The sequence below is a fragment of the Taudactylus pleione genome, unplaced genomic scaffold, assembly GCF_031769625.1.
Source record: "Taudactylus pleione unplaced genomic scaffold, aTauple2 ptg000457l, whole genome shotgun sequence".
In the NCBI taxonomy this organism is placed as follows: Eukaryota; Metazoa; Chordata; class Amphibia; order Anura; family Myobatrachidae; genus Taudactylus; species Taudactylus pleione.
This window is the reverse complement of record NW_028284859.1, coordinates 2,252,063-2,273,035: the sequence shown is the minus strand read 5'-3', so window position 1 is coordinate 2,273,035 and position 20,973 is coordinate 2,252,063. Positions and strand designations below refer to the sequence as shown.

General features: G+C 44.6%; 1 protein-coding gene across 1 annotated transcript; it reads right to left on the bottom strand.

Moving 5' to 3' along the window:
• Window positions 1-3,683: 3,683 nt before the first annotated feature.
• On the bottom strand, window positions 3,684-18,040 carry LOC148504754 (nicotinamide N-methyltransferase-like). Its single transcript, XM_088448516.1, has 3 exons — window positions 17,866-18,040; window positions 13,529-13,736; window positions 3,684-4,119 (listed from the first exon to the last, which is right to left on the bottom strand). The coding sequence occupies exons 1-3, from the start codon at window positions 18,014-18,016 to the stop codon at window positions 3,684-3,686; spliced, it is 795 nt and encodes a 264-aa protein (XP_088304642.1). The 5' UTR covers window positions 18,017-18,040.
• Window positions 18,041-20,973: the final 2,933 nt, after the last annotated feature.

Genomic DNA, 20,973 nt, shown 5'->3' with positions numbered 1-20,973 from the left:
GCTAATGTAGGAACAGTGATTATGGAGAAGACATGCGTCTTAGGTAAGTATTTTGAAAGTTAATGAATAGTGTAGAGAGATCTACAAAATGGGAACTGCTCATGAGAAGTCTTAGTGGTATATTATTTACAAAAGTGAGAGTTTTTAGAAGTGGAGATGTTGCCCATAGCAACCAATCAGATTCTACTTAACATTTAACTAGCACCTTCTAGAACAGGGAAGAGGAAGCTCAGGCCCGGGGGCCATATAAGGCCCTCGGAATCATTTGGTCTGGCCCTCTGAACTTTTCTCTTCTAGCCTCATCTGGAGAGCAGGCTGTCTAGACTGGCACCAGAATCTATGAAGCAGTGCCACCTGGAGCGTCCTTAGGATGCTTCAAACGGTCACACCGATGCACTTACAGCTCCAGAGGATGCTCCGGTCATTGCTGTAATCACCAGCTATTGTGGCGCCACCTAATATGATGTCACACGGATGGGGAGTGGCCTGTACCGGGCCCACAAATAATGTTTTATATATCAAAATGGCCCTCGGCAGATAAAAGGTTCCCACCCCTGATCTAGAAGATAATAGTTACAGTCTGGTTGCTAAGGGCAATATCTTCAAAACATATCTCTAAAAACTCTCACTTTAGTAAATATACCCCTTAACATGAGTGCATGAGTGGAAAATGTGAGAGGTGAAGAGGGTTTGTGGCAGAACATTTATGGCTGAGGTCATAAATAGTGGGCAGGATGGAGATGTTTATACAGTTGAGTGATTATCAGCATTTTGCGCATGTGTGTGAGTCGCAATGTGCATGCATCAATATCTATTACCGGTATTGCTTGCAGTGAGGATATATTCGCCAGGTGATTGATAGGAAAGAACCATTTGTGGGCATCAATGGGGAGGTGTAGACTAAAACTAATGCGTCGTAACCATTTTCGCTGAATGCGACTGCGATCCCGTATGTAGTAAAATGGCTTTGGCGTCTCAGTCCCATCTCAGTCCCATTGGCCATTCTGTGCAACTACAGCAGCGTTTTTTAACCGCTGTGCCACAGCACACTAGTGTCTCGTGAGCGGTTGTTAAGTTTGACACACGGTCAGAGCTGATGGTCAAAGCTGCCAGTCAGATCTGCCATTTTGCGGACGGGCAGCGCTGAGCTCTCCTGGGAGTCTCAGGCATGCCCGCGTCATCATCTATGCCGATGCGGCGGCGTGACATCACAGGTCACGCACGCTGCATTTCCAGTCAGACTGCCCACCCACCAGCCAGCTCAGCGGCCCCTGGAGATGACCTGCATGAAGGCCACCAGCACCCCCAGTCAGCCAGCCTGCCTCACCAGTCAGCCCCACAGCCATCAGCATCCCCAACATGCCAGCCAGCCCTGCGACCACCAGCCAGCCAGTCTCACCAGTCAGCCCCACGGCCACCAGCACCCCCAACATGCCAGCCAGACCTGCGACCACCAGCCAGCCCCGCGGCCACCAGCACCCCAACACGCCAGCCAGCCCTGCGACCACCAGCCAGCCTGTCTCACCAGTCAGCCCCGCAGCCACCAGCACCGCCAACCTGCCTGCCTCACCATCCAGCCAGCCCCACAGCCACCAGTTGTACCTGAACACCCATCCAGCCAGCCCAGTGGCCACCAGCCAACCTGCCTGCACTCTGCTGACAGCTGTGTATATGAAGAACAGGTAGGGACAAAAAAATTTATATTAATATTTTATGTGGGAGTCAGTGTACTTTGTTTATTTTTTGGGGGGGAGCAATGTGGGGGTTTTTATTTGGGGGCCAACAATGTCTGTTTCTTGTTTCTGTGGGCGCGAGCCAATGTTAATTTTTACTGTGGGGGCCAATGTATTGCCTTTTATTCCTGTGAGGACCAATGTATGTGGTTTTTTATGTGGGAGCCAATATGTATGTTTTTTCCAAGGTCGCCAGATGATGTGCCTTGTCATTATTAAGATCTAGTGTAGTGAAAGGTTGAAAATCACTGCACTACAGGGTTACTCAGCTGGCCGATAATCCACTGATCTGCGATGGATGCTGAATCTTTGTACACAGCTGCTTCGATTAGTGAAGCAATTGGTGGGCATCTCAATAGAAATCCAAGCACCTATGGCCTTTGCATAATTTTGCACAGCCACTCGCTCCAAATTGGCAGCTGCCGCGGCATTAGCGTTCCTCCCTGAATCAGGCCCAGAGTGTCAGCAGACAATGTCTGCCATGAGTGAAGCAAGTGCCTCACTTTAAACAAGATTTATCTAACCTGAAAAGGAAAAGTGGAGGTGTTGCCGGTAGCAACCAATCAGATTATATCAATCATTATTACTGAACGTTGTAGAAAACAATACCTAGAATCTGATTGGTTGGGATTTGTAACACCTCCAGTTCTCTTTTTTAGAATGATTGCTATATCACCCACATAAAGTATACTTATAGAGGGTTCTGCAGTAAGTGTAGTCTATAGCTGGGTTACCTGATCACACACTGCCCTCTGATGTCAAGTTACATGTCAGGGAGTGAAGTGATACAGTGTGGATTCACACTGTATCACTTCACTAGTAACTTTGATTCACCAGCTCTAGTAACTTTGATTCACCAGCTCACTCATCATATAGATGCAGAATGTCACCACACTGCCTTCATCACTGTAATGTGTTCGTCACAGACAGCAGAAAAGGAGAGGACAGTGGACCTGATTCACACCTGCTCGCTAGCAAGCGGCCGCTAGTTGCAGATGATGTTTGCTAATGTGCGCATGCGTGTAGTTTGCAGTGTGCATGCGCAAACTAGTACGAGCGATCGGATTTTGCTCACTCGCCCTGCAAAGACAGCCCAGTGGAATGAGTAACAGTAGAGGCCTTTTGTGGGTGGTAACAGGGGCAGGGCACTAATGACGGGAGAGTGGAGTTGTGAACGCAGGCGTGCCAGAGTGTTTCCATGCCATTTCTTGGGTGTGCATAATTAACAGGCAGTGTCATAGTAGACGTCGCCTTTTTGAAAAATACACTGAAGTGCTTGCAGTGCTTGCGGTAGGGTACAGTCAACCGCAAGCGATGCGATCAGATCTGATGTAACCCGATGTACCGATGGTTGAATATACTTCCTGGAGATGACGTACGCTAGTGGGCGGCTAAAGACAGGCTGGTGGGCATCTATAAACACAAAGTTATCGCTCGGCAAGACATAGTGGGCGTGCTCATGTCTTGCCAAGCGAGTGGATGCCTTGACGTCACTTCGCAAAATTTTCATACGCTGGAAGTGAGCGGCCGCATCTAGCGAGTGGGTCTGAATCAGGTCCAGTGTGTGATCACAGGAGCTGGCCCTGCTTACAGGTATGATAAGGCCATATGATACATACTAATAAACAAACAAAACTAGACTGAAACATCAGATTCTGAGAGACCTGCTCCCGAACTAAAAACCTATGAAGTTGGTGAAATGAAATGAGAAGAACGATCAGAGCTATAACTCATACATTTAACTTAAGCATGTGTTATGTCTTTTCCAGTTTGTATGAATGTTGGCATATGTATGTCAATGCAATATGCTATAACCAAAGATTTTGAACTGTGGCTGGGCTGTTTTGTATCTCATAAATTAGATTCACATATTAACTCAGCAATTTCATACTGTGGAGAAGCACATCTGAAAATTCATCAGTCTAGCATTGCCAAAATTGTTTCCTAAGCTTACTGGTTACGTGGTTTACGGGCATGGACAAAGTAAAAACTGTCATGATTACTGACGTGTATCTTTGACTTATCATTACGTGGAATTACCTTTATTTCCTCAATTTCATAACCAGCCTTTTTCATTACTCTCTCCAAGTCCTCCCTAGTTATGGACAGATAGGAAAACTTTTTCTGACCAACATGGTAGAATGTGCAATTAAGAACATTCAGAAGAATAATGTGACCTCCTGGCTTGAGCAAGACCTTACAATTCTTCAGGATATTGCAGAAGGCTTCCAGGTCTTTGGAAGGTCCTTCTAAGCATAGACAGCTAATTAGGCAATCAGCTTCTGGCAAAACCACAGGATCATATGGGTTCTTCTTCAGTGCATCACATTTCAGAACTCTTGTCACTTTTCTTCGCAGCTTTTCTTCCTTTTCCTCCCAGTTATCACTGTCAACAAAGTCAGCATTACAGATGTTTCCTTCTTCAATTCTAAAATGACCTATAGCAGACTTCAGAACTATTTACATTTACAATACAGGTTCTTAACCTTTTTCAGTCCAGAGTCTAGATTTGGTATCACATTAATTTTAATTAATTTACTATTGTCTATAATATAGTATTTTAGGACACCTCTACCTCACCATGGGCCTGATTCAGAGATGAACTCAAGGCAGATTTTTGCTTTGAGTAGAATGATTATTTATTTATTTTTTATTAATTAATTATATAGCACACACATATTCCGCAGCACTCTACAGATAATATTTTGTTATTCACATCAGTCCTTGTCCCAGTGGAGCTTACAATCTACAGTATGTTCCCTACCACATGCTCACACATATACACACTAGGTGCTGGCATTAGTAGAAATGGGGAGGCAAAACTATTGGCATTCCAAGGCGGTGTCTGGGAAGTGGTCTGAAGTGAATGCAAAAAAGGCCATCTTGTAGGCATGTTATGGATGTGTGTCAGTCAGCCAAGTGCAGAGCCACAGCTACAGAGGCCATGTTTAGAGGTGTCAGTACCAGCTGTCATGAACATGGCTGATCTACTTTCAAACACTCAGCAGGTCACTGATTGCTGGCCTTACCAATTAGAAACCTTTAAGATTCCAGCAGGGTTCAGCCTCAGGCTAGAGCTGACATAACATCTCTCTCAGATGTTATCAATGACCTCCATCACTGATGACTCAGGCAAGAAATTTCCCATTAACCAGCCACTATAAAAATATGCTCAGTGCACAGTTCCAGTGCCTGAGTATCAACTGTGCCTTCATAGATGCTCCTGCTTCAATATCTATTCATCCAGTACTGTTTGCTTCTAGTGTTGTATCTCCTTGACAACTGCACATCCATACCCTCATTTCTATCAGCAGTGTTTCCAAGCAGAGTCCTCATACCAGCTAAATACTTGGTTGCTTTCACAGTTGGAACCAACTACACTGGACAGCGACCTGTGTCCTCATTGAGTAAAGTCAATATCCTCTTGGATGGAATCCATGGTGATGTCCATTGGGGCACTTAGGGCCTGATTCAGACCCACTCGCGAGTGCATAGCGCTCACAAGTGGGTCGATGGTGGCCCAGTGTGCATGCGTGTCATGCATCACGCACGTGCGTGAGCCCCGTAGCGAGTGAGAACTTCACTCACTCCGGAGCTCGCAAAAAAAACGGGGCAGATGTCAATGTTGATCGACAGCTCACCCCGTTTTGTAGGCAGGTAGGGGGGGTGGCTGCACAAACGGAGGCGTTCCCGAAGGAACACCTGCTGTTTGTGGGCAGCCCTACTGACATCATTCGTGATATCAGTAGTGGACTTCCTGCTCTATTACAGCAGGAAGTCCACTCGGCATTGCGAGTGCTGAGATCCTACCTCAGGGTCTCCTCGCAATGCCTATGGTCGCAATAATCGTGACCATCACCAGGCCGCCCGCTAAAGCTGTGGGTGGTCACCCACAGCTTAGCGAGCGGCCTGGAGGCAGGAATAAAAAACAATACACCGCTCTGAATCAGGCCCTTAGAGTTTATTTGGTTCTGTCAATTTCAACCATTTGCATTTATGATCTATGTGCATGTGTGTTCTCTGATACACCACTGTCTTGTTTTGACGTTCAGGGTTATTGCATCTACTCAGTGTATCTCATTGCATACTACACGCTGTTCCTACACTGCCAACACATCCACACCTCTCATTGTATGTTGTGCACTGTCCTCACAGTGCTAACACATGAGTGCCTCTCACTGCATGCTAGACACTGTTCCCACAGTGCCAACATATTCCTGATAGCATTGCATGCTACGAGCTGTTGAAATAGTGCCAATGGTTTCCTGCATATTATTGCATGCTGGGGACTGTCCCCACACTGTCAACACATCTGCGCCTCTCATTTCACGCTATTCACTGTTCCCATAGTGCAAATGTTTTCCTGCATCTCATTGCATGGTATGCGCTGTTCCCACAGTACTAACACATCCAAGCCTCTCACTGGATGCTTTGTGCTGTACAAACAGTGCCAGCACCTCCATGTACCTACGTAGATAATGCTCTGTCAGCAGGACCTGTCACGTCACCTGGATGAATTCCATCAGGTCCTTCACTCACCCTCTGGGAATTTAACAGTTCCACCTGCCAGCCCTACGCCTCCATTTACCAACGGATCCCCAACCCTAGTGTATATGAAGGGAACTCCAGCGGTTGCTTAGGTTTCTTAGTCAAGTATTGATTCTAAGTGGTCCCCAGTGAATTTTTTTTCTGAGAGGACCAGGATAGAATTTATCATCTAATTACTATCTGACCATGAAATGGCATGTGCTTCTTCCATCTCAGGACTCTATAGCATTTATCAATGCCTCATGGATTATATTTGATGAACATGGAATAAACTCATCAGTAGCATCCTCCATCCTTCGGCTCCACCAAGGTTCTTCCACAGTGGGAGAGTACTATATCCAATTCTGACCTCTGTCCTCTGAGCGTACATGGAACATTGAAGTCCTTCTAGCCATCTTCTGGAAGGGATTGACAGACCACATCAAGGATGCTTTAGCATCCCGAGACCTTCCATAGTTACTAGAGAGCATGATTGCTGTTTGTATCAAATGTGACATCTGGTAGACCAAAAAGGCACTGGAGAGAGGAAGGTTCCAGGACCTGTCACCCAAACGGGCACCCTGGCAGCAATTACCATGGAACCAATATGAGGAACCCATGCAGCTGGGTAGACCATGCCTTACCCAACAGGAGTGAGAATGGTGCTTTAAGCACAAACTATGTTTGTTCTGTGCCAGCCAAGATCACCTGGAGAAATTCCCCAAGAAGTCAGGAAAAGGCCATGCCTAATCAGAACCAGAGAGACTAGATAAGGTAATTATTCAGTAAAAACCTTACTTGAACCTAGACACTTCTTGGTACCCATCACTCTCAGTATCCTAAGGACAAAACAGAGGTTTAAGCATTCATCAATTCCGGGGCAGCTGGCAATTTAATTTCGGTGGAATTATGGGGTCTCCATCTTTACAAACAACCCCACCCATTCTCTCTGGTTAGATGGGTGTAAGATCCTACATATCACCAGCACACAGGGTACTACTGCTTCTCAGAAGCAAACAGGAACCTCTCAATCAGAAATAATCTCCTTTCTGGTCCTACAACAAGCAATATAGTGTTTTTTATAAGTGGAGAGTAGAGCACATGCCACCCCACTGGGAAGGTGATGATGGGATAGACTTGGTTCCAGGAAAGTCCCCACTGCGGGGACAGGATTTTCGACTCTCATTGCTAGAGACCCAGACAATGTCAGACTACATCCAGGAAAATCTGGAGAAGTGTTTTATTTGAATGTCCAAATAAGAAGATGTAGTTTGACATGTCAACATTCATTATGTCGACATTCGGGATATCAACATGTTCACAATGTCAACATTTCATGTTAACATTCACAATGTTGACACTGACATAATGTCAACATTCTGAATGTCAACAATCAGCATGTCGACAATGATATTTTAGCATTACCCTAATTGCGCCCTAACTCTAATTGCACCCTTACCCTAACCCTAATTGATGCTTAACCTCAACCCTTACCCTAACCACAGCCTTTCCCTATCCCTAACTCTAGTTGCAGTTTAATCCTAAACCTATCCATAATTTCATATGCCGACTGCAGACATTCACAATGTCAATATTCTGGAAATGTCGACATGTTGACATTGTGAACAGTGACGTTAAATTTCAACATTTTGACATCATGAATGTAGACATTCAGAACATGTCAACATTATGCTGTTGACATTTGAATGTCGATATTCTCACTACATATCCTGTAGACTGAGCAAACAAGTTTGTTGAATTAAATTGACCAGATTTTTGTACGATTCGCCAATTCGTGTATGTGTCAGTAGTCTAACAGTATAAATCATTGACACATGAATTATTTGTCAGTGGCTAATCAATTGTAACCAATGGCACATAGGTAACGATCCTCTAATCTACCAGTATGACTGAGGGACATTTTGTTAAGGCCATAATATACCATAATATACAAATTAGAAAGAGAAGGCGGTGTGCAGAGGGGCGAGCGTTGCCAATCAAACTCACAGACAACACACGTATAATAATTCAGTGGACAAGTCCTCATTCGCGCATCCTTTGATTCACATTTTTTCTAGGAGAATCAGTCAGTGCACGTATCGCACTCCTGGCTATTTTAGCTCAGGGATTGGTATTGTATTAATACTCTAATCTGGTTTGGGACCTTAGTGTTCAAATTTATTAACAAACTTTATATTTAGACCAGCCTTCCAGGATAATACAATTTTGCACAGTGGTTTTAGTGATTTATTCCACTATCATTCTATTTGTGACCTATATGCACAACTGTGAATGTTATTCCTCCTTTTTTTACATGCATACTAAATGAGAGAAGAATTGTCCTACAGTACCATCTGTGTATGTGTGGAAGGCTGTGCTGGGATCACGAGTTTGATCCCAGCATCAGCCGACGTGCAGGGGCAGGCAGGAGGGATGTGTCCTCTGCGGGACACATCCGTTGCCGGCGCTGGGACAGTAATGTCCCTAGCGTCGGTGCAGATACCGCGGGCACCTGGTGAAGGTTCCGCCTGGTCCCTTTCACCAGTGCCGGCGGTACTGTGGCGCCGGGAGAAGCTTGGCTCCGGGCGCAAGCTCAGCGGAGCTTGGCGCCCGGCAGCCAAGAGCCGGCGGGTAGCCGGCGCTGGGAGAGAGTACTTGCTCCCAGCGCCGGTCAGGCGTTGGGCGCGGCGGGCGTTTGGCTCTGGCCGCGAGCCAAATCTGACTCGCGGGCCAGCAGCCAATCAGAGGCGGACGCGACAAGCCAATCGCGGCTCGCCGCGTCATAGCCCCGCCCACTCGCGCCATCTTGTATTAGACGGCGCAGAGCGGGAAAAGTTAGTTCGGCGGCGGAGAGGGAGGAGAGAAAACCTCCCGAAGAGTGGAAGATCGGCGCGGCAACAGGGGCGGCGGCCGCGGAAGAGGCCAGAAGACGCCGCTATCAAGAGAGAAGACAGGCGGCGCCGGCTGGAGGAAGAGAAGAAGAGGCGGCGCCGCTGGCCAGGACGGGCCAGCGGCAGAAGAATGCGGCTGAGGACCGGAGAGGACTGCGGGGGTGGGAAGTGAAAGAGCGTCACGAAGCTCCCCCCCGCAGCCTCTTCCAACGTAGCAGGTAGGCCCTCCATGAGGCCCACCATATACCCCCTCCCTAGACCACCAGGATTGTCGGGCGTTAGGCCCGTGGAGCGTTGTCGGGCACTAGGCCCGTGGGTAATTAGGCGGGCACAAGGCCCGGGGCACTATAGTGGGCATTAGGCCCTATAAAAGGATTGGCCCGTAATAAGGTGTGAGTAGCCTGGGTACTAGGCCCAGGCCACTAAATGATCGAGTAGGCGGGCACTAGGCCCGTGGCCATAAACCAGGCGTAGGCCTGTACCCATACAGGAGGGCACTAGGCCCTATATTTGAGCCCCAATAAAAGTGGTCTGGGCAGTAGGCCCAAGTCCCTTGAGTACCCCACAGTAGGCAGGCATAAGCCCTGAGCCGCTGGTAAGACCCTGGGCGTTAGGTCCAGGGCCCTGAGCCCATTAGGTAGCCCCCGCATAGATGATTAGAGGTGTGAGCAGTGGTGGAGAGCTGTACGGCTTCCACCCATGAGGTAGTGGTTTCCCCAGTCACCGAGAAGAGGAGCTGGCCAGCTCTGGATAGGTAGCAGACATTTAAAGGGACAGCACTGTGTTTTGCTCTTGTGTATTTAGTCTGTGTTTGGTGTTCCGTGCAGGGCAAATGTTTAGTTTTGTTATATCTGTCGCACTACACACACTGTAGGTTGAGGGTGATGCCGTTTTAGTATGTGTAGTTGCTTGACGTAGGTTTAGGCCCTGCACGGCTGTGTTGTGTATCTCCTTACAGGGACCTGTAGGCGAGTGAGCGGACGAAGAGCAAGAGTGGACACGGTGAGAAATATCTGTGTTTACTGTCTCTCCCTGTTTGTTTGTCACTACCTATCTCCTTCCTTCTGGGCGGACGGTGAACCTTGCAACCCGGTGCAAGGACGGATCTTCACCTGGTGCGTGAGTACCGATAGGTGAAAATTCGGGATCTGAGGCCAAAAGTGCCAATGATGATCTTCACTTAAAACCTGAATTTATCCCCTGGTTCAGTAGGGCGCGTCGGTCGACGTGAGGAAGGACGGTACTCACCTCGTCTCCTTCCCCCTAGGTCCTCGTGTCCGTGTTCTATTCGGAGGTTCCAGGACCGTCTGCTCAACACGCGGCCTGAAGGTGAGAGGGTGCGACGCAAGGTAAGTAACGGACGTACACCTGCACGGCAGCAGGCATTGCACCGCACTCGCCCCTCACATATGACTTAATACTGTGATGTTATATCACTGCGATTGATGATCACTAGCTATGATCATTTTGTATATTTAAGAATACACACTTGGTTGGTGGATTTCATGATCTATTGAGTCACTATCCATCTGCACAATAGTGTACCTTATTTTACTTATAATCTCTTTATTATTTGACCATTGATTGTGACAAGTTGTGTGCGATGATGTACTATCAGGGATATTTTCTTCACATTTTGTGTTTAACATCATTAGATTGAACAGATTATCCAATACAATTATGCAATGTTTATCCTCAATACACTATAGGACCAACCTAATAGCATTCCATTGTGAGTCTTTATCTATCTAGAGTTATATTCTACATTTAATGTATTGATTTTTACAATACTATGAATCTAACTGAATAGCTCTTGTTTGATAACTAATCACTCACCTATTTTGTGTTACATGTTATATAAATTGTATTGACAACATAAATTAATGAATGTACGTGTAACAAATTAGGTGTGCTTATGCAACACTTTCTTTGAGCACTGTATTTTAAACAATAAATGGACTATCCTTTGTGATAGCCCTACAGTTATGGTTACTGCTCTGACCAGGTGCTGCTGCAACCCATTGTTATTATACCTACAGCCTTACATCACATGATTGCCCAATCTCGTCTGATCTTGGCAGCTAACCAGTGATAGGCCTGCCTAGTACTCGGATGGGAGACCTCCTGGGAATACCAGGTGCCATAGGTTAAAAGAGGCTGATTGGGATTAACATGCACAGGTAGAGCAATATAACCTAATATGTGTTTAATTATAGTTGTTCAATAATCAGTACCTTTTCAATCATACACCCAGTGATATAGAGATCTAACTAAATATTTCGCCATTTTACATCACAGCAGATGATCATTATTATATCATCTGTACCCTGTGGATAGAATGTATGGTGCCCTATTATTTTATTGATAAATATTAAAAGGTATATTTTATAAATATACCTAATTATCCATAAGAGTGCCCCAGTGACTAGCTCTACTCTTTTCTCTTCATTTTTGTACATGTATTCTTGAGCTTTGGGAGCACCACCAACAATATTTAATGACGCAATTTACATAGTAATAATAAATGGTTGGTACTTTTATGAAAAAATTGTTCTGTGCGGAATTATCTGTTCTCCATTTTCAGCATTTAGCAACTTCATATAGAAGATTGAAGTGACTGCAAGAATAGTTCAATTTGCCATGCCACCAACTGAAGCAAGATATAATGACTAAGTGAAATTCTACCTGTTATATGCTTCAGCGAATGAAGGAACAGCACCAAGCCATCCAAACCAACACAACAAGCCATGACATTGTGAAAGGAGTGGAAATGTATCCTAGTCCAGCACACTGGAGAATACTCTCTCTTTTATGCAAGCTACTGAAATCCTTTGAAGTAGTAACTAATGAAGTGAGTTCAGACACTGTCAGTTCAGGTGATTCCCTTAATAAAACTACTGGAAAAACAGCTAAAGAAACTGAAAGAAAAGGTGAACTGCAGTGATCCTGCTAAGTATGTTGGACTTGTAGATAAAGTTCTTTATTCACTGCAACAGGACCAAAGAGTTGTCAAGATCTTGTAATTTGATCACTACACTTTGGCAACCATGCTTGATCCCAAGTTTAAGTAATACGTAATATCTTTCTTTCCAACTGACACAGAACTTACGAGATGCAAAGAGATGCTTGTTAGTAAGTTGTAAGCTGAAATGGCATATGGCATGACGATGTCCCTTGCTACACTTTCTACTGCAAATCCTGCTGCCAGGAAGAAACTGACCTTTTTCAAGAGACCCACTGGGGATTGAGGATGATGAGTTAACTCAGTGCACCAAAGTAAAACATCATTTTGGCATCTGGTTAGGTTTAAAATAATTGCCACGCCTCTACCATAATTCAATCTGATACCTAAGCATCAATAGAATCGTGGAGGATTATATTATATTATATTAATGACAATGTACAAATTAGCCTGTCACTCAGTACTTTTGAGTACTGTGAGAAAAAAAGGCAATCTGGAGCCCCTTGTACTAACTAGCTTTGGTGTACTTAAGCTGCCCATCTTCCAGTGTGTACTTGGAAAGAGTGTTTAGAACAGCCGGGATCCTTATGAGCAATCAGCATAGGAGGCTACTTCCTTAAAATGTAGAAAAACTCATGTTCATATAACTAAACTAAAAAATACACTGAGGAAGACCTGCCAAATGCAACTAAGTACATAGTCTTCTGTAAAGGTGGATTACAGAGGGGATGAGCTAATATTGTGTGATGATGATATTAACACTGATGAGAATGAGGATGATAATGACATCTTCCCTGTTTAGAGATGATTTTGAACGCTGATAGCTGCCTTAAGCCCACTGGTAGCTTGTTTTGTGGGGGCCCAAACAAACCAGGCACTTCAGCCGCAAAAGTTGCAGTCCCTGTCACTGAAGTGCTTGGTTTGTTAAACTGTGCATGTCCTTTTTTAATATACAACTTAATAGTGGGTGGGTGGGTGGTAAGGAGGGTCCAAGGACAAATCCATCTTGCACTACTCTTCTTTTCATTCTATATTTTTGAGCCTCTGATGTATTTCTCGATTAATGAAAACATTCTTTCTATGGGGTTGTCACTTCTTAGTTGCTTAGTTTAGCCCACCAGGCTTTGGCCAATATTAGTGAACAATATTGGGAACTATGAGGTGATTCAAATTGACTGGAAATTACTGTAAAATAATGTTATTGAGTTTAATAATACACTAGGAACAAAATCAGGCCCAAATTACATAAATTTAGCTATTATTTTATAAAAAATTTTTTAATCCAAAACTAAAAACAAAACACGTGAGGGTTGTTTTGGCAAAACCAAAACATGGTGATGAATCTACAAACAAAACTAAACTCGGGGGTCTATCCACCATTTAATATGTCTATTAATATCAGTCCCATTAATTACCTATTATTTTCCAGCTCACAGACAAATTTGACAAGTGGAGTCCAGTCAAAAGCATCAGGGTCCTTCCTCAGCCACTTCTGCTGTTCTGTGCGATTTTGCTCAAGAAAATCAGAGGTGATTATGTTGTTGAACACTTCACAAGCAGAGAGGAGGTGGTAAATTGTTGGCCCGGCACCAAAATCAATTAGTAAATCTCCTTCAACACGACCTTAGGAATAAAACACAATTTATTTTCGTATATTTGCAACTTAGGAGTGTGGTAAGAAAAAAAGAAACCAAAAGCTTCATACTATATCTACAATTACTCATACAGTATGTGTTAGAATCACATTGTTCCCACTTGCTGGTTTACTATTTCTGTTAAAGGCATATTGATAGATTAAAAAGTATTTATTGATAAAATTCCCACTGCTACTTCATTGTAGTAATGTACAACATTTAAAACAGCACTCCTCTGTTTTCCCTGCTCTATCCTGTATGTATGTATGTATGTATGTATGTATGTATGTATGTTTGTATTCCAATCAATTTAATGCACAAGTGCACTGCAATATCACTTTTCGGCTCCATAGCAACCTTTTGGAGTCCAGGGCTTGTTCTAGACATTGTGGAGCTCAAGGCAAAATTTTCCTTTGACGCTCTAAGCTCATGGGGCATGGCCTGTTTGGGGGTGTGGGCAGAAAAAGTAAATACTAATTGTGGGGCAGCTAATCTGCACGGGGGGGGCACCGTGTGCCAAGGGGAGAAGGCCATTTGCCAGGGGGGAGCAGTAATTCTTACCTTAACTTGAAGGCAGGCGGGTCTCTCCTCCTTGCTGCTGCTCCTCCGTCCTCTTTCTCTGCTGCAGATGCTCCCGGAATGCCATACACGATGATTGTCACGCCCAGTCCTGGCATTCTGGGAGACTGGGACTCCAATTGGGAGGGAACAATACAGCACACAGCTTGAGTATATGACAGCGGATGCAGTTCATAACTATGGTGGTGGGTGACTTCGTCCATGCCCATAGGCCACAGTGTCCCTGGCAACAGCCCTTCTTGTCCGCCCCTAACCACCACTGTTGGAGGCACCACACTTGTTACTGAAGCTTGTTATCTCTGAAATGTTCAATATGTATATGTGTATTGAAGTCCTGTGAGTGCCTTCTAGCATCAAAGAGGCTTTCATCATCTTGAACATACTGTAGTTAAAGCAAGTTTAAACTTATATGCTAAAATGTTCTGAGATTTGGGTCATCTTTATTCATAGCAATTACAAACTATAGTGGCAAAATAAGAGCATCCAGAATCAGAGCTAACTATTGGGGATTCAGATCTCTATGCAACTATCACATGCTTTGGATTAAAATAAGTTACACAGGGTGGCACCAGTTGTTACCTAGAGCCAATGCAGCTACCACATACAGTACAGTTTGAGAAATGGTATTTAAAAGGGGAGGCAACAGGCCTTTTGAGATGCCTGTAATCATGGTTTTAACTTCTTCATATCATGCCTACTGGTTGAGTGTTATCAGCCATGCACTTAGAGGAGGGGGTAATACTGACCAGCTGCTCTTTCCCGCCACAGCAATAATCAACCCCAAGCCACAGCACTGTCACCATACCTAAGATTAAATTCAACAAAACCAAAACCTGAAACATGTTGCTAGGAAACCCACAGCAGAAAATTAGACACCATCATGGTGGAAATGGTGGGCATCCCTAAAATGTATTAGAGGAGAGAATAAAGTAGAGGAAGAAAAATCTGAAATACCTATAGGTTCTCAGGGTAAGAAAAAAAAACTGCTAAAATTTATCAAGGCCCCCAAGTCCCCCTTAATATCTAGGATAGAGCAAGATGCAGAGCGCACAGTCATAGCAGTGCCAATAGGAAAAATAATACTGATAAGAGCTGCTGGGACAATAATGTAATTTTTGCATGCAACAGCAAAATAGCATATGGTTCTACTGCTTGGTGGTGAGAACATAGGCTGCAGCCTTTTTAGCCTACCCCTAAACCTGGCATTGATAAGATCTGTTGCATATCCTAAACTTATGAAGTCACCTGCACAAAAAGTACAAGGAGGTTTTTTCCCTGGGCTTTGTTATGAAACACCAGAATGATTATATAAGACCCATAGTGCAACACTACAGAGGTCTTCTGCCTATAACAACTACCCTTTTCCCATAGAGAGAGATGCTCTCACCCTTACTGGGATGCCTCCAGGTCTAAAACTCAGGGCAGTAAGGGCTTAGAGCTTATACATTCAACAGGAGATCAGAGCAGTATCGGCTGGAGCAGATATGAACTGGATAGCCCCAGGTAAACTGAGGCTATGGTGTAGTGGCGTAACTAGGGTATTTGGAGCAAAAGGTGTATGCACCGAAAAGTGGGCATGGTCACGGAAAAATGGGGGCATGTCAACATGACATACCACTGTTTTTTGTCAATCTGGGAACATTCCTTTCCATTCCATATGCACCTTAATGCCCGCAGTAGTAGTGCCCCTTATGCAATGACCCCAGTAGTAGTGCCCCTTGTGAAATACCCTTAGTAGTAGTGCCCCTTATGCAATTCCCCCAGTTGCAGTGCCCCTTATGCAATGAACCCTATAGTAGTGCCCCTTATCCAGTGTCCCCTGTAGTAGTGCCCCTTATGCAGTGCCCCAGTAGTGCCCCTTATACAGGGCCCCCAGTAGTGCCCCTTATGGTGTGCCCCAGTCGTGCCCCTTAAACAGTGCTCCCAGTAGTGCCCCTTATGCAGTACCCCCGTAGTGCCCCTTATGCAATGCCCCAGTAGTGCCCCTTATGCAGTGCCCCAGCAGTGCCCATTATAAAGTGCCCACAGTAATGCCCCTTGTACAGTACCCCCAGCAGTGCCCCTTGTACAGTACCCCCAGTAGTGCCCCTTATGCAGTGCCCCAGTAGTGCCCCATATACAGTGCCCACAGAAGTGTGTCCCTTATACAGTGTCATTTTATGCAGTGCAAGGAGACATGTCATGACGTCACTCCCTTCACCCACAGTGGGAACTGGAAAGTGGAGCTCATGAGTGAGCTCCAGCCCGGCTTGGGCCCAGGGTGCAGCAGCCCATGAGAGTCCTTCTGACTCTTATTGGCTGCAGTGCTAAACCAAACACACCTCGCCGACAACAATGGAATATATGGAATATAGGGCCTGATTCAGAGCCACTCGTAAGCGGCAGCTCGTTCGCTCCGAGCGATGTTTTCCCAACTGCGCATGCGTATGGATCGTTATACGCATGCACGAACCAGTCAGTGCGGCCGAAATTCATGTGCTCGCAAAATAGCGAATGCCTGCTAATTTGAGTGACAGGATGAGGCGTATGTGGGTGGTAACAGGGGAAGGTGCTTGAAATCGGGGAGTGAAGATCCGATCGCAGGCGTGCTTAATGGTCAAAACGGGCGTTTTATGGGTGTGCATATTTAAAACTGCAGCATCATTGACCACGTCACTGGGTTTTTTTTAAGCCAGAACTGCTCGCAAAATTGTGGTAGCAAAAACCAACCACAAGAATAGCGAGCAGCTCATACCCTGGTCGATGTACTCGATTAATCTAATAAATAGCGGACATGACGTAGGATGCGAGCGGCCAGGGGGCATAGTTTCCCAAAAAACGACCGCAAGTTTTGTTCGCTCGTTCAGACCTAGAGACGTGAACAGACCGCAAAGAGCGAACGGTTCATTTGAATAGCCACTCCTATTTTCAGGACGAGCGAGCGCTAATTGCGTCCGGCTCTGAATCAGGCCCATAGTACCTTACGTAATGCTTCAGAATGAGATACTACATTAGAGATTAGAGAAACAGATGTCACAGGAGCTAATTTACATGGTGCATAGTTACTTTCCTTATTTTTTTAAGGAATATTCATTTAGTGAAGTAAGATTATTTAATGGAGTTTAGAGCAAAAACCTTTGAACCAAACATTACTCAAATGTTGGAATACCTTGATTAATAAGAGAATCAGTTCATACATCACATAACTAAAAAATATATATTCCAGTAACTCCAAATATCTGGGTTATTTTGTAGATTATTGCATGGAAGTTGCAGGGTAGTTTAAATCCTTAAATAAAAATGTTTCTATAACATTAAACCTAATTAAAGAATAACTAATTATTGAGATACAGTACTAATCTGTTTAGAATTTTTTTTTCGGATTTGTAGCTGAAACCTATTATGTATTATTATTAAGCATCATTTTATTTGCATTTTTTCAGAAAGCAATAAATGTTGTTCTTTTTCAGTTTGTTTAATACATTAATGCAAGGTTACACACTTTTAACACTGATTATGCAGTAAGTGTAGTAGTTATTATTAGTAGATAAATGCTTTACCTGGAGCAAATGTTTCATGAAGATTCAGTAATGCAAAGTCTGTCCATTCTCCAGTTAAAGTTCCCTGCCCGGGAACATAGTATGTCTGTAAGTAATCTGCAGGATTAAAATCATCGATGTAAGTTTGCGATGTGGAGTAAGGGGTTTCCATGCTAACGTCTAGGAATAACACAGAGTACACTAGCTTCAATAAGGCTCTGGTGGATTGCTACTGGCATATGTACTTTGCACCATTCAAATTAAATAACAAACACGTGTGTATATGTAGGATGGGTTACAATTATTGGGCAGCACAGAAGGTGTAATGGTTAGCATTATTGGCTCACAGCACTGAGGTCATGTGTTTGATTACCACCACGGCCCTAACTGTGCAGAGTTTGTATATTCTCCCTGTGCTTGCGTGGGTTTACTCCAAGTACTCCGGTTTCCTCCCACACTCCAAAATTATATTGGTAGGTTAATTGGCTCCCAATAAAAAATAACCCTAGTGTGTATGTGATAGGGAATATAGGGCCTGATTCAGAGCCGTTCGCTATTTGTGGTCGTTCGTTCAAAAACAAGGGGTGGCTATTCAAATGATCCGTTCGCAAATTGCAGTCTGTTCCCACCTCTAAGTCTGAACGAGCGAGCAAAACATACGCTCGTTTATTTGATAAAAACGCCCCCTGGCCGCAAGCACCATACGTCATGTCCGCTTTTTATTAGATTAATCGAGTACATCGTACAGCGTATGAACTGCTCGCTATTCTTGTGGTTGGTGTTTTCAACCGCTATTTTGCGAGCAGTTCTGAGTTAAAAAAAACCAAGTGACGTGGTCAATGACGCTGCTGTATTAATTATGCACTCCCTTAAAACGCCCGTTTTGACCTTTAAGCACGCCTGCGTTCGGATCTCCACTCCCCGTTTTCAAGCACCTTCCCCTGTTACCACCCACATACGCCTCATTCTGTCACTCAAAATAGCAGGCCCTCGCTATATTGCGTACCAACGATTTTCGGCCGCACTGACTGGTTCGCGCATGCGTACTAAAAACCGTACGCATGCGCAGATGTGCGAACATCGCTCGGAACGAGCGTACTGCCGCTAGCGAGTGGCTCTGAATGAGGGCCATAGAGTGTAAGCTCCACTGGGGCAGGGACTGATGTGAATGGCCAAATATTCTCTGTAAAGCGCTGCGGAATATGTGTGTGCTATATAAATAACTGGTAATAATAATAAGATCTGATGTTCTTCACAGTTAAATAATTTCATACCTGTAGGCTATTGTATCAGTTCAGGTGTTGTGATATACTGTAGTTTTATAGTTTGTCCATGTTCCATTCTTCTGTATATTATCTCTCCATTCTATGGGCCAGATTCAGCAAGGTTCGTGATTGCTTATAGGCACGCAATCGGATGATTAATTTTCACTGCACATGCGTACACATCACAGTGAGCGTGCACGAACCAGACACTGCGATTGGGACTACGATAGCAGAGGATACGCAGACCATTGGCAGAGTGATTGACAGGAAGTGCCATTTGTGGGTGGTGACAGGGGGGGTGGTCGGGCGAACGCAGGCGTGCCATTGCGTCTCAATGTCGTTGCATGGGCATGCATAAATTAGCCACTGCAATACCAGACGCAGCCTGAGGACTCATAACGTGTGCAGTAGGTCTGACCTGCCTTAATTGTGCGTATGGGTCCGATGTTACCGTTTGTTTCTCTATGTTGCCCTAGTATACAGATGTCAGCAAGGGGAAGTGGACGTCCTTATGTCAGGCTGTGATCGCAATGTGAATGCAACATCTACATATCACCGCTGATATTAGCAACCGCATTGTGTGTGTATAAGCAGAATAGCGACCCGTGCTGAATCAGGCCCTATGTGTGTTTTCCCACCTCTGACAAGTATAAAAGGACTGTTAGTGCATTGGAGAGTTCTGAAGTATATGCTAGTGTGCCCTTGTGCCCTCACTTTGTATCTTTTGATCCAAGCTTGCTGTATTATTGTCACAGCCAAGTGCTCCCAGTGCCCATTGCAGGCAACGCCCCTCTGCATGACATCACACGAAGGGGACGAGGCCTGAACCTGGCGCCGAGTGGGTGACTACAGCAATACCTGGAGCATCCTCAGGATGCTCCTGGCTGCTGTAGGGGCAGCATTGTGACCGTCTGTAGTGTCATAAGTACGCTCCAGGTGGCACTGCTACAGAGATTCTGGCAGCTGGGGGCTGTTACAGGCACCATGCTAGCCAGTTGCAGCAGCTGTAAGTGAGCGGCAGAGCTGCCCACAGAGCGCAGTGCTCTGTGCTGTCGCACCGCTCGCACACCCCTAGTTACGGCCCTCTCACAGCCCGTCCCCTTGTGCCTTCCATTTTCTTCTAGTCTTATTTGTTCACAGAGTTCAGTGACTTTTTGTTACAGCATGTGCATTAAAAACCCTAAAAACTCATATGGTGCATGCAATTTGAATTGGCAATAGAGATGTGTGCGGGTCCTCGTGTTTTGGTCTTGGTTTTTGTTCTAATTCATCATTGTATTTTGGTTTCACTTGTTCTGAATTTGGATTTGGATGTGGATTTAAAAAAAAAAATTGATACATACAGCTAAAGTCATATAATATGGGCCTATTTTTAGTACAGTATTATTAACCTCAATAACATTAATTCCCAGTCATTTTCAGTCAATTTTGACCACATCACAGCTCACAATATTGTTCACCAACGGCAGTGGTACAAACACATGGCAGTTTAAAAGAATAAAGCACATCTATGAAACATTACCACAAAGCAGTGGCAGACAGGGTGGCAGTTTAATAAACAATACTACCCCATAGAAAGAATGTTTTCCTTAATCAAGAACTAGATAAGACAGAGGTACAAGGGCAGTACATTTGCATCAAGGTGGAGTATGTAGTTGAAGGCAGGTAAGAAAAGATTGATCGATTGATTGATTAATTGATTAATTAAAAAAATAAACTTGAGACATGGCCTTGCAAGAGCTGTTTTGCAGCAACTAAGAAGAGAAAAGGCCTTCAAAGAATACAATGTTAATAGCCAAGGAATCCTGAAAAGGATTGCAATAGAAGATGGTCATACCACCTCCATCCTTCCTAAATGGGTAAC

Coding starts and splice junctions, on each gene's coding strand:
- LOC148504754 (XM_088448516.1), bottom strand. CDS start 18,016: ATGGAAACCCCTTACTCCACATCGCAAACTTACATCGATGATTTTAAT. Junction 13,737..17,865: donor TCATGAAACATTTGCTCCAG/GTAAAGCATTTA, acceptor TTTATTCCTAAG/GTCGTGTTGAAGGAGATTTA. Junction 4,120..13,528: donor TGTGAGCTGGAAAATAATAG/GTAATTAATGGG, acceptor CTTTGTTGACAG/TGATAACTGGGAGGAAAAGG.